The following is a 13314-nucleotide window of genomic DNA, read 5'->3' on the forward strand; positions in this document are numbered from 1 at the left end:
CAGTTAGAGATGGTTATGAGCTGTCCTGTGGGTGTTGGTAATTGATCTGGAGGCCTTTGGAAGTGCAGCCAATACTCTTGACCATCTGTCTATCCCAAACATTTTTTTTCATTTTTTAAATTGATCATTTTATTTATTCACATTTCAAATGTTATACCCCTTCCCAGTTTCTCCTCCGCAGAGCCCCTATCCCCACCTGCCTCCCTTTGACTCTGTGAGGGTACTCCACCACTTGCCCACCCACTCCTGCCCCAGCACCCTAGCGTCCTTCATCATCAAGACCCCACAGGACCAAGGTGTTTCCTTCCCTGTGATGCCATATAAGGCAATCCTCTGCTCCACATCCATCTGGGCCCATCGGTATCTTCTGTGTACTCTTTGGTTTGTGGTTTTGTCCCTGGGAGTTTGGGGGTTATGGTTGGTTGATATTGTTGTTATTCCTATGAAGTTGCAAACCCCTTCAGGTCCTACAGTCCTTTCCCTAACTTCTCCATTGGGATCCCTGCACTCAGTTCAATGTTTGGCTGTGTACATCTGCATGTGTATTTGTCCAGCTCTGGAAGAGCCTCTCGGGGAACAGCTATATTGGGCTTCTGTCAGTAAGCACTTCTTGGCATCATCAATAGTGTCTAGATTTGGTGTCAAGAGAAGGGATGGATCCCTAGGTGGGGCAGTGTCTGGATGGCTTTTCCTTCAGTTTCTGTTCCACTCTTTGTCCCTGCATTGTATTTTAATCTGAGGAATTCTGGATTAACAATTTTGAGGTGGGTGGGTGGCCCCATCCCTCAACTGGGGTCCATGACTATCCACTGAATATGGAATTTACAAGTTCTGCCTCCCCTTTGTTGGGTATTTCAGCTAATATCTTCCCTGTTGGGTCCTGGGATCCTCTTGGGTCTCTGGCATCTGGGACTTTCTTGTGGTTACCACCAGTTACTATACTCCTACTTTCAAATTTGTGACCCTCTGTACTTCTTCTCCATCTTTTCCCATATCTTAACTGGTCCCCCTTTTTCCTTTTTCCTCCTATCTCCCTCCCAGATCCCTCTTTCCCTCTACTTTTTTGAGATTGTTCTCTTTTCCCTACTGAGAAGGACTTTAGCATCCACACTTTGGCGTGTTGTTCTTTCTTCTTGTGTTTCATATACAGTCTTTGAGTTGTATCATGTGTATTCCAATTAACTCAAATAAATTAGAACCTTTCCTCTACTAAAGGATAAATGACTGAGAAAGAATGGGGAACCAACACTCTTTACAATAGTCACAAAAAAGTATAAAATATCTTGGTGTGGCGCTAATTAAGCAAGTGAAAGATTTGTATGACAAGAACTTCAAGTCTCTGAAGAAAAAATGGATATCATTTTTAAAGGAATGGAGTGGTAATTTATTAATTTTATGCATTTAGTATGTATATTTCAAGCACTACAGATACTGAGACAGGTGAAACAGGTGATTAAAATGATCAACTGAACTACATAGTTTTTGTCAGTCACAACAAAAACGAAACAAAAAATAAAGGTGAAAGTTAGTTTCTCTTAAAGATTAAAATGCCCAGCCAAAGATGATTGAATTTAGAAAACCTAACTCATCTAAAGCCAGACTCATAAGCTACAAAATGAATAAAGGGAATAAGACATATTCAAATGCATCCTGTAAGAGATAATTCACATTTTATGAGAGAGGTTGAAAATTTGAAAGACAGAGAAATGTATGAATATGATGAGGATAGATTGCAAGAAGGACAAGCTATATCAAAATAATAATGTCAAATTAATTCAGAAAGTTATCAACTAATCACAATAACAATTAAATGATGTTTAATTCATTCTTCAGATTGTTGAGGAACAAAATTACTTGAAAATGAGAGGAGAAGTGAAGTAATGAAAAATCAGATAAGAAGACAAGTCAAGAGTAAGAAAAAAAGAAACATGAGGGACAGTGAAAGGACAATAGGAGAGAAAATGATACAACCAAAAGAAGAGAAGGCATGAAAGGAACAGGGGGAAGAGGAGAGGAGAAGAAAAGAAAAGAGAGGAGAGTAAAGGAAAGAGAAGTGAAAAAGTGGTTGAGAAGGAAGAGTTGTAATAGAAGGAAATAAAAAAAAAAAAACAGAAACCTCGATCTTTTATGTATTTGCTATAAAAGCTTCAGATTATGAGTGCTAATACTAATACTCCCCAAACTATTACACAAAATAGAAAAAGAATAATCACTACATAATTCATTCTATGAATCCATAGTTCCCTGATACCTAAACTACACAAGGACCTATCAAAGAAAAAGCGTTTAAGACAAGTTTTACTTATGATTATGAATGCAAAAATAATCAAGAAAATTCTCACAAACTAAATCTAAGAACACATTAAAACTATCACTCATCACAATCAAGTATGCTTCATCCAAGGACTGCAGAAGTAGTTCAATATGCAAAAATCTATCAACATACAAAAGTTCAAGGAAAAAGTGACATGATCATCTCATTAGACATTGAAAAACACTTTGACAAAATACAACACCCCTTCATGTTAAAAGTCTTGTGGAGGTCAGGAATACATTGTACATACCTAAACATAATAAAAGCAATATGTAGCAAATCAACAGCCAACATTAAATCAAATAGAGAGAAACTTCAATCATACTAAAATCAGGGAGACGACAAGGTTACTCACTCTCCTACTATCTATTCAATATAATACTTGAAGTTCTAGCTAGGGAAATTAGATAACAAAAAGAGAAAAGGTGATACAAATTGGAAAATAAGAAGTCAAAATATTACCATTTGCAGATGATATGATAATATACACAAGTGACCTCCAAAATTCCACCAAAGAACTACAATGGTTGTTAAACTACTTCAGCAAGGTGGTGAAATATAAAATTAACTCAAACAAATCACTGGTCTTCATTTATACAAGTGATAAACAGGCTGTGAACAAAATTAGAGAAGTAACACCCTACAAAATGATTAGAAACAATATAAAATGTCTTAATGTCACTCTAACCATGCAAGTGAAAGTTCTGTGTGACAAAGATTTTCTGTATGACATCCCCAAAAAAAGAAATTGAAGAAGACCCCAGAAGATGGACAGAGCCCCTAAAGTCATAGATTGGCAAGATTAACATAATAAAAATGGCCACTTTGCTGAAAGGAATCTATACATTCAATGTAATCCCCATAAAAATTCCAACACAGTTCTTCACAGCCATAGAAACAGCAACTCTCAACTTCATATGGAAAAAAACAGATTAGCAAAAACAGTTCTCAACAAAAAAGAATGTTTGGGGGAATTACCATCCCTGACCTCAATCATACATATCATCAATCAATACATATCAATCATAATACCACAGGGTATTGATACTGAGATGGATGGGCCAAATAATGAATAAAATTAAAGACCCAGAAATAAACCCACACAACTATGAACACTTGATCTTTGACAAAGAAGCCAAAACCGTACAATGGAGGCAAAAAGGACTTTCAATAAATGGAACTGGTCTAAGTGGTGGTCTGAATGTAGAAGAATGAAACGAGATCCTTATTTATCACTTTGCACAAAGCTCTAGTCCAAGTACATCAAGGGTCCCAATATAGAAAGAGATATGAAACTGGAAAGCAAAGAATACCATCAATAGGACAAATTGGCAAACTACAAATCGGGAAAATATGTTCACTAACACTACATCAGATAGATGCCTAATAACCAAAATATATAAAAAAAAAAAAACCTCAGAAAGTTAACCTCTAAGAAAAACAAATAACCCAATTAAAAAATGGGATATAGAGTGAAACAGAGAATTCTAAACAGAGGAATCACAGTTGTCTTAGAAGCATTAAAAGAAATCTTCAACATTCTTAGTCATAAGGTGAATTCAAATCACAATGACCCTGAGATTCCACCTTGCACCAAACAGAATGACTAACATCAAAAAGTGAAGTGAAAGCATATGCTGGTGAGAATGTGGAGAAAGAGGAACACTCCTCCATTGCTGTTGGATTGCAAACTGGAACAACTACTCTCGAAGTCAATATGGTGGCTTCTAAGACAATTGGAAATAGTTCTACCTGAAGACCCAGCTATAGCACTCCTGGGAATATACCTAATAGATGTTTCATCATACTACAAGGACATGTGCTCCACTATGTGCATGCCAGCCTTATTTATAATATCTAGAAGCTGGAAACAAGTCAGATGTCTCTCAACCAAAAATTGAGAGTACAATTTCAATCATATACCTGAACTGAATTCACTCATGAACTAATTGCCCAGCAAATCTCAAAAATGTTGTCAAATCTGGATATTATGTCAGATGTACAAACTAATAGAACTTCCCTTGTTATAATTATATTTTACTTGGTCCTGGATAATCTAGACTTCATCTATATTGTCAATGGGTGGAATAACTTGCATTTTTTTGAAAAATTTGTCCCAATAAACAATTTCTTATTTAATAGGAAAGAAATATCCTCTATGATGAATGAGGCAACTATCTACCTGAAAAAAAAAAATAACTTCTCCAGGATTGTCAAATTGACCCACAAGTGTAAATACATATTTTCTTTCAAGAAAGAAGTGAGGAATACACTAGGAAAATAGGCACCAGAAGCAATATGCCAAAAACTTTGCTTTTTAATTGATGTTTTCAGTAGAGTTTTTATTGCTGTGAAGTGACACCATGACAAAGGCACATCATATATAGGACAACATTTAATTGGTGCTGGCTTACAGATTCAGAGGTTCTGTCCATTGTCATTTAGGCAGGATGGCAGCCTGACCATTTACAGACAGACATAGAACTAGAGCAGCCAAAAGTTCTACATCTTGATCTAAAGGCAAACAGAAGTCTGTCTTTGACATTTGTTTGACCTGAAGGAAGGTCTAAAGCCCACCCCAAACAGTGACACACTTTTTCCAACAGGCCACACATATTCCACCAAGGCCACACCTCCTAATAGTGCCACTCCCTGGACCAAGCATATTCAAATCACTTCAGTTGGTATTTATTACCAGTGTCAGTTGCATGTCTTAGTAATGCCATTTACCACATGTGATAAACATTCTTTATTGTCAACTTTCCCACACTTGATAATATTTAATAGACACCTCAGCAGATGTCTTTGAACATTTCCAGAAATGTGTATATGAGGAGAAATGATCTAACAAGAAATTTTAGAATAAGATCCTGGGGACTTCTGTCCTACACCGAGTAAAGATAAAGACAAAAGTACAAAAAATAACATTCCTTTCTATGTTCCTGTGTGCATATGTGGGCAAACTTCTGCTACCGTATGTATGTTTCCCACCTGGGCTTTGATGATATTAAACTGTTGTGTTGCAATAACATCTAAGCTGGAAAATCCCATCCTTAAAGAAAGTTTGCTAAAATGCCAGTATTGACAGGGAAAAGTTCACAAGGACTCAATCCTATCAAAAGCATTATAGGCAACCGAGAAATTCTGGGAGTTGAGAAGTGGTCTTTCCCAGGAAAAAGAAAACCAGTTGTTCATATAGTACCAAAGGTTAAGTTCTGAAAGCTATCATATAGCATTGTATGTACTGAGTAATTTATGCATCAACTGAATCCATTTAATGTTACATGTACATACATATACATGTACATACATATACATGTAAATATGTTGGGGTCCACACTAGCCCTACGTTGGGTGCCAAAAAAATGTTGGGGTCCACACTAGCCCCACGTAGAGGCAGCCAAAAAATGTTGGGGCCTACACTAGCCCCACGTTGGGGCAGCCAAAAAATGTCGCGGCCCAAGCAAAATGTTGAGGCCCTGGCCGACCCACGTTTGGGCGCCCACTGTATCCTGGCCCAAGCTGCCACTCCGGTCTGTGGGTCGGGATTCAGCAAGAGCGAGAGTGAGGACGGACTCGAAGAATGCAGACCAGACAGAGTGTAATTCAATCCTGCTTATTCTTCAGTCTAAGTCCTAAATCTTGAGTTCCTAGTGCCTAGTCCCTAGCTCCTAGTCCCTCCAAGTTCCAAGTTACTTCTTCCAAGTTCTCTTCCAAGTGCCTGCTACCTGTCTTCTCTCTGCTGTGTCTGGTTCTCTCTTCTCTGTCTCCCTAATGTCTGATTCTGATCTGTTCTGTCTCTGCCTTTTATATGTCTCACTTCTAAGCCATGCCTTTTGGTCACACCTTTAATCATGCCCTTAGGTGTTGTCTCTAAACCTTATCTCTAAATTACACTCTTAAGTCACACACCTTTAATCTCACATACCTTTAATCTCAAGATATCTAAACCAAGATTATCAGAGTGTGCTCAGCTGTTGTAGGCTATTGTAATCCAAGTCACATGTCAGGGTATATGGCTCAATATGGCTGCAAAGCTGATAGCCGCTTTCTGCTAAAAGTTGGCCCCCAACATACATACACATATACATATGATTTCAGAAATCCCTATTTGTTATTGGATAACCAATTAGTTGGCTCATCTCTAGGGATGAATAATTCTTCCTCTTTCAGCTGTCTCTATTTGTTGTAGTTCTTTGGTTGAGAATTCTCATTTTCTCATTAGTATATTTTTGTGGATTTTTGAGATCTAAACTCTTATTCTCATGTTTGCAAAGCATGTTCTTTATGTAGAGACATATTCATAGTCCTCACATATTCTTTCTAATGTTTACATTTTGAGAACTATAAGAGGCTCACTTGTATGTACTTTGTTGAGACCCAAGTATGAATCAATATAAAATTTTACTTAGACTTCTGAAAGTAATAAAAGTTTACTAAAGTAAATACTAGTCTGGTCTTTACCTTACCATGATTTTATTTTTAATTTATATGTAAGTTTATTTTTTACATAACAATTCAGTGTCATATTTCCAATGAGAACTATATTGGATTATCAGGGTGAGTTTCATTGTCTTCTACACATTCATGTCATTCTGAATGAGACTGCTTACTCTTGCTTCAATATCATTGTCTGTTTGTTCATAGGTATGCTTGGTCTATTTATAACCTCATCCTTTAATTTTGACTGTCTTGTGTATCCAATATATTGTCTATACAATTTTTCAATTTTGAATTACCAGATTTTAATATATTCCTGATAAGCTGTTAAATTTCTATGTATTTAAATATTTTTTATTTCACTTAATGGATGATCTACTTAATATTTAAAGTTGAATATACTTTAGAAGTCAAGAGAAAAAATTCTAGATAATTCTAGTCACTAAAATAAAATGCAAAACTACAAATATTATTTTAAGGAAGAAATAGGCTCACGACTGAGACTTTTTGAGTATAAAACATGAAATAAAATGTTGTCAGTTACATTATTGTTCATGTCTCCCTACAATTAGTATCACAAACAATATAACACTATATTATGCCTGTGTTTATTACAAGCATTACTCACATAAGAGCTGATTTTCTTTCTGTACGTATTTTTGATTCTTCTTTCAATAAATGTCTTCTGAGCATAAATTATTATCATAAAATTCATTGAGAATATTTACACCATATTTTCATCTCATCCTTAGGGAAATGAAGCATAGAAACATAGCTAGCCTAGACTTTACAGTAGGTTCCAAGCCAAAGTTGGAAATAAAGTAAATCTCTGCCCAATGAAAGTACCTTTTTGAAAGCTTAGTTCATTATGACTCCAGAGGACATATGAAATATTCATAGAAAACCTGACCATTTGTAGTTGAGGGTCAGTCATAGAATGCTTGACTTGTATGTGCAAAATGCTATGCTTAATTTCTAGCACAAAAATAAAAAATGTACATATTCTACATTGTTTAATCAAAAGGATTATATGAGCTGCAAAGATTGCTTTAAGGTAAAAAGCAATTTCTGATTTTTTTGTAAACTGGAGTTCAGTTCTAAACAACTTTGAATTGCTCAGAAATGTAAGCTCAGCTCTAGAGAATCCATTACACTCTAATAACCTCTGTGGACATGTTATCAGACAGGCAAATAGACACACAGGCAAAGACACACACACACACAAAACACACATCACCACCACCACCAACAACAACAACAACAACCAACAACAACACACCATACCATGCACATGCATTCATGAATGTCCACTTGCACAGACAGACAGACAAACAACTTTATTATACAGGGAATTTTAATTAATGCTTGGATATAACACGTCCATAAGATTGCTTAGAGAAAGGTACACATTCATATGATGATTGATAGTAATTAAATTAGTTAATAAGAAGATAATTGAGTCAATCATTTTGTCATAATTTTTACCTACTAGAGGTAAAAAGTTCTGTATATAAAATTATCTTCTCTTTCTTTCAGAATATAAATAGGAAAATATTAAAATAGATTTATATACCAAACCAGAAAAAATAGATACAAAATTCATACCAACATAAAAAAAATGGTTCTTAATTTTGATGTCACTAATTTTGATGGTTACTAGTAGCCAAAGGCATAACAAATAAATGGGGAATAATGAAACTTTATACAATAATAGTCATAGAAGCATAAAAGAAAAGATAACACCACATTCAATGCATTCATTAAATAACAAGGTTGGTATCTAAAAGAACATTTCCATTTTGTAAACATGATTTACCTTCTTGGCTATCAGAGAATCTAAGCCTATCTAGCACTGACAATTTCAACAAATTTTTGTCAAAGTCAAATGATAAAGTTTATATCATTAAATATCATAAAATTTATTATACATTCATAGGAAGTCTGTGTTAGTTACTTTTCTTCTTATTGTGACTAAATACCTAATAAAAATCATTTGAAGAAGGGAGATTATTTGAGGTCCATTTTTTTAGGGTTTAATCCAACATAATGAATATGCATGGCAATAGAGGTCTCCCAAATTTGCACATAAGTAAACAGAAAAGGGGAGATGGCAGTGGTCAAAGTGCTTTCTCCTTTCTATTACTTTATTTAGTCTGAGACATAAGACCATAGGATAGTATCCTCCACTTTCAGGGTGCATCTTCCCTGCTCAGATAAAATCCTCTCTATATTGTCTAATAGGAATATCCACAAGTTTATCCTACCATTTCCAGATGTAATCAAGTTGACAATAAACTGCATACCTGAGTTGATAGAATGTATTGCACCTTGCACAAATAGCACTTTTCAGTGAATTAATTTTATGATATTGATAATAGCAAATATAGCAATACAACTACTTTCTCTGTCATTAACATACCTCTTACTTTTTTGTGTATTCTCCACTTTTATATTATAATAAAACACATAATTTTCATTGAGACCATATTGGTAATTCCATCTTCTGTACGTAGACATTTCATTTATCATAAAGTAATAACCAGTTCTTATATTAAAAAGACAAATGTTAGTTGGGACAGATTTTGACTTTCTTTCAGTTATCATATTTAGTCTATTGAAAAATAAAATTTAGCTTAACCATAAAAAATTATCAGCAGGCAGGAGATGGCCTATGCTTCTGTGAATCTGCCATTATCACTATATGTAACAGTTGCATTTTCTCTCTCACCTGGAAAATAAAGAGAACACTGTCCAAGTATGTGTTCACTACATGAGGATAATGGAGCCTTATTCTTTGTTGCATAGTATTCTTTAAATCAGTTATAGTTTAAGTGAAATGTACCAATTGCTTCAATGTGTAAGTTCTAATTGAGAGTCAATTTTCTTCAAGGATGTAACTTCTTTTGAATTGCCTGTGTTCCCATAAGTAGGCTGACACTCATGGATATTCTTCAAACATATAACTTAGTAACTTTAAAAAAAAAATGTACAGGCTGGAGAGATGATTCAGTGGTTAAGAACACTAACTTCTCTTTCAGAGGTCCTGAGTTCAAGTTCCAAAAACAACATGGTTACTCACAACCATCTATAATGGAATCTAATGCCCTCTTCTGGTGTATCTGAAGATGGTATACTCATATACATAAAATAAATAAATAAATCTAATAATTGTACATAATTTTGAGAGATTTGTAAAGAACTTCAGGAAGAGGTGTGGGTGGACTTACTAGAAAGATATGGGAAGTGGGTGTGAAATTCTCAAAAATATTTAAAAACCTTAATATGAATCAAGGAAATTCAAATATTTCACAATCATCCCAAACTATTTTGTCCATCAGGTAATAAAACCTTACCAATAATAAGGGGAAAATAGTGACAATCTTAGCCAATAATTTTGTAGCAGTAATAACTTCACAGATTGCTCATGTCTACTTCTTTCAGTAATAGAACTAACTGTGAGACAGGGATAAGAGTTTCCCAAGTCCAAGAAAAAAAAGGTACACACACACACACACTCACACGCACGCACGCACGCACGCACGCACACACAGGTAATATTAAAAGTCCTCATAAAGGCCTCTTTTTTGGGAATTAAAAAAAATTACTTCCAGGTTTCAAACCATGTGTCAATTAAGGCAGAAGAAGTGGTTCAGTTCTTAAGAGTACTTGCTGTATTTTTAGAGCTTATCTTCCTAGCACTATGGTTATAACCATCAGAGGTTCTGCTCAAAGAGATCTAAATTACTCTCCTGTCCTCAGTAGTTATTCAAACACATGTGGCATACATATATATGCACACACATATGCACATATAAATGTTACTAAAAGCAAAACTATAGTGGGATAGAGAAATTTTTCAGTGGTTAAAGCAGTGCATGCTCCACTAGAGGATCTGGATTCAATTCCAACATCCAACTTGGCAGCTACCAATTATTTGCAGCTCTGGGTCCAGGGTATCTGACACCTTTTCTTGGCTTATATGGGAACTAGGGCTATTCATGTTATTCTTACATACATATAGGCAAGACACCCAAACAAAAGTAATAAAGTAGAATTATATTAAAAACAAATTTCTGTGTCCAGATTCCAGGAAGTAAAATCAAATCCAGACAGATGAAAAACCAACTTGGCTCAAGAAAAATCCTATAATTTTGACTTACACTAGACAGCCGAGCCAAAGCTTCATCACACATCAGAGAAAAGAAGCTACCCTACTAATTACCTTCTTCAGTGCCTCCTTCATATCCCTGTTCCTTATACTATAAATAAAGGGATTCATCATTGGAGGAATTATTGAGTACATCACCGAAGCCACAGCAATCTTCTTTGGTGAATCAATTACTTTTGACGTAATGTATACACCAAATCCTGTCCCATAGAACAAGGAAACAACTGACAAATGAGACCCACAAGTGGAAAAGGCTTTGTACTTTCCTTCTGATGATGGTATTTTCAATACTGTATAAACAATGTGAACATAAGAGAAAATTATTCCAAAAAGAGGAACACCAGCAAAAACAGAAGCTGTTACAAATATCAAGACATTGTTGATGAGGCTCTCAGAACAGGCAAGTTTGATGATTTGTGCAATTTCACAGAAGAAGTGGAGGACTTCCAGATCTATGCAGAAGGACAAATGCAGCACCATCAGACTATGCAGCAGACCATTTACAATACTAATAAAAAAAGAGATAAGAACTAAAGTAACACAGAAGCAGGGATTCATGAGGACAGTGTATCTTAGAGGATAACAAATGGCTATATAGCGGTCATAGGCCATTACTCCTAGGAGAAAACACTCAAAAATGGTACAAACTGCAACAAAGCAGCCCTGGCTGAGGCAGCCAGCAAAAGTGATCCTCTGATCCTGTGTTTGTATATTCACCAACATCTTTGGGACTGTGATAGTGATTAAATACATGTCATTAAAAGAAAGATTACAGAGAAAGAAATACATGGGGGTATGAAGTCGGGAGTCATAGTTGATGGCCAACATTATAAGAAGATTTCCAAAGATGGTGATCAAGTATATGCATAAAAAAAGACCAAAGATGACAAGCTGAAGTTCTGTATCATTTGTGAGTCCACGAAGAAAAATATCCAAAACAACTGATCTGTTTTTAACTTCCATGTTACACGTGAATCTTAAGGAAAGCGAGCAAGAAGTTATTGAAATACAGAAAATATAAGTAGAATTATAAAATGAGATTTGTTAGAAAAGAATCTTACATATGTATGCCTTAGTGTTTCAAATTTATCTTTCTATTTCCATTTTAGGAATGGGATGTGAGAAAATTCGTTGGAAAGCAATGCCATCTAGCTTGTCCTATGTAGCTATGACTATCTAGTAATTAATACTCATAATGAACTTACTTCTACTATCAGTACAAGAATGATTTAAAATGTCTGAATAAATATTTAAAGTCATTGTATTTGAGAAAAGAGCTTCTTTTTCTTTGCATAAAATGTTACCATGTTACCTACAATTAGACAGGATGACAATTAAGGAATGATCCAGATTGAGTTTTAGTAGAAAAGTTCATGGTAACGAAATTAATTCTCTACCAAGTTGATAATGGGAGTAAAATTATGTGGAAAAAATTTCAATCGCTTTATGCATGTTCTTCTGATTCACCATGTTGATAATAAAGTAATCTCTCCTTCATTTCTAAAAATTAGTAATAGAGTCTTTAGTTTTCGTCTGTCCTCCAAAATGATGTAAATATCTCACCCGTATTTTGCAAATGGAAGAAATCTCCCTTAGAAAAGCAAACAAACAGCAGTAAAGAAGAGTTTCCTGGTTAAAGATGAATTATCTCTGAACTGTGTCCAAGGTATTTCAAGATTTTTGAAATGCTGTTAAATAGTTTATAATCTGAACGCTTTATCTCTTAATCTCAGGAGACTTGATGATTAAAGCTTCTCATTATGCCAACTACATGACTATTAGTCTAAACCCATGAGTTCATATCCTTAAAGACCAGTACTACTAATAGTGGAGAGTTTTGAACATTTGATTCTCTGACACTGAAGACCAGTTGAACATAAGTGAGTTTCCGCCAACACTTCATAGTATTGTATACATAAAATGAACCACTGCCCACATAAACTACACACATCTTTTTTAAGGTTCTTTACAAAGTAGAAGTTCTTTATTTTTTCCATGATATATTGTAGCATAGATCCAATTGTATCTTTTATAAATATGTTCTATATATGTGTACAAAATTATAGTTGTTCAAGTTTTCAATTATTATAAAAATTCAAACAAAGCTATTCTCCATGTGTACCATCTCTGTTGATTGAATCCTATTTTTGTTCTTTCTTTGCTGTATATTTCTTGTCATTTTTTTTTGATCACTGATGATAGTAAAACAGTGTTCAAGTACTATAACTCCACATATTGAATTTCTGAAATGTCATTTTTTTGACAATTGTTTGCAATCACTTTTCTCAGGAAATGAACCAAAATGTTTAATTTAGGGTTTGGTTTAGGACTGAATTAATATATATATATATTTATATATATATTAATATATATGTATATATCAATATTAATA

General features: G+C 34.7%; 1 protein-coding gene across 1 annotated transcript; it reads right to left on the reverse strand.

The window, feature by feature from the left end:
* Positions 1 to 6773: 6773 nt before the first annotated feature.
* LOC143439640 (olfactory receptor 7G1-like) lies at positions 6774 to 12578 on the reverse strand. Its single transcript, XM_076925977.1, has 3 exons — positions 12486 to 12578; positions 10977 to 11898; positions 6774 to 9482 (listed from the first exon to the last, which is right to left on the reverse strand). The coding sequence occupies exons 2-3, from the start codon at positions 11883 to 11885 to the stop codon at positions 9405 to 9407; spliced, it is 987 nt and encodes a 328-aa protein (XP_076782092.1). The 5' UTR covers positions 11886 to 11898; positions 12486 to 12578; the 3' UTR covers positions 6774 to 9404.
* Positions 12579 to 13314: the final 736 nt, after the last annotated feature.

Source organism: Arvicanthis niloticus, chromosome 27 (assembly GCF_011762505.2).
Source record: "Arvicanthis niloticus isolate mArvNil1 chromosome 27, mArvNil1.pat.X, whole genome shotgun sequence".
Classification (NCBI taxonomy): Eukaryota; Metazoa; Chordata; class Mammalia; order Rodentia; family Muridae; genus Arvicanthis; species Arvicanthis niloticus.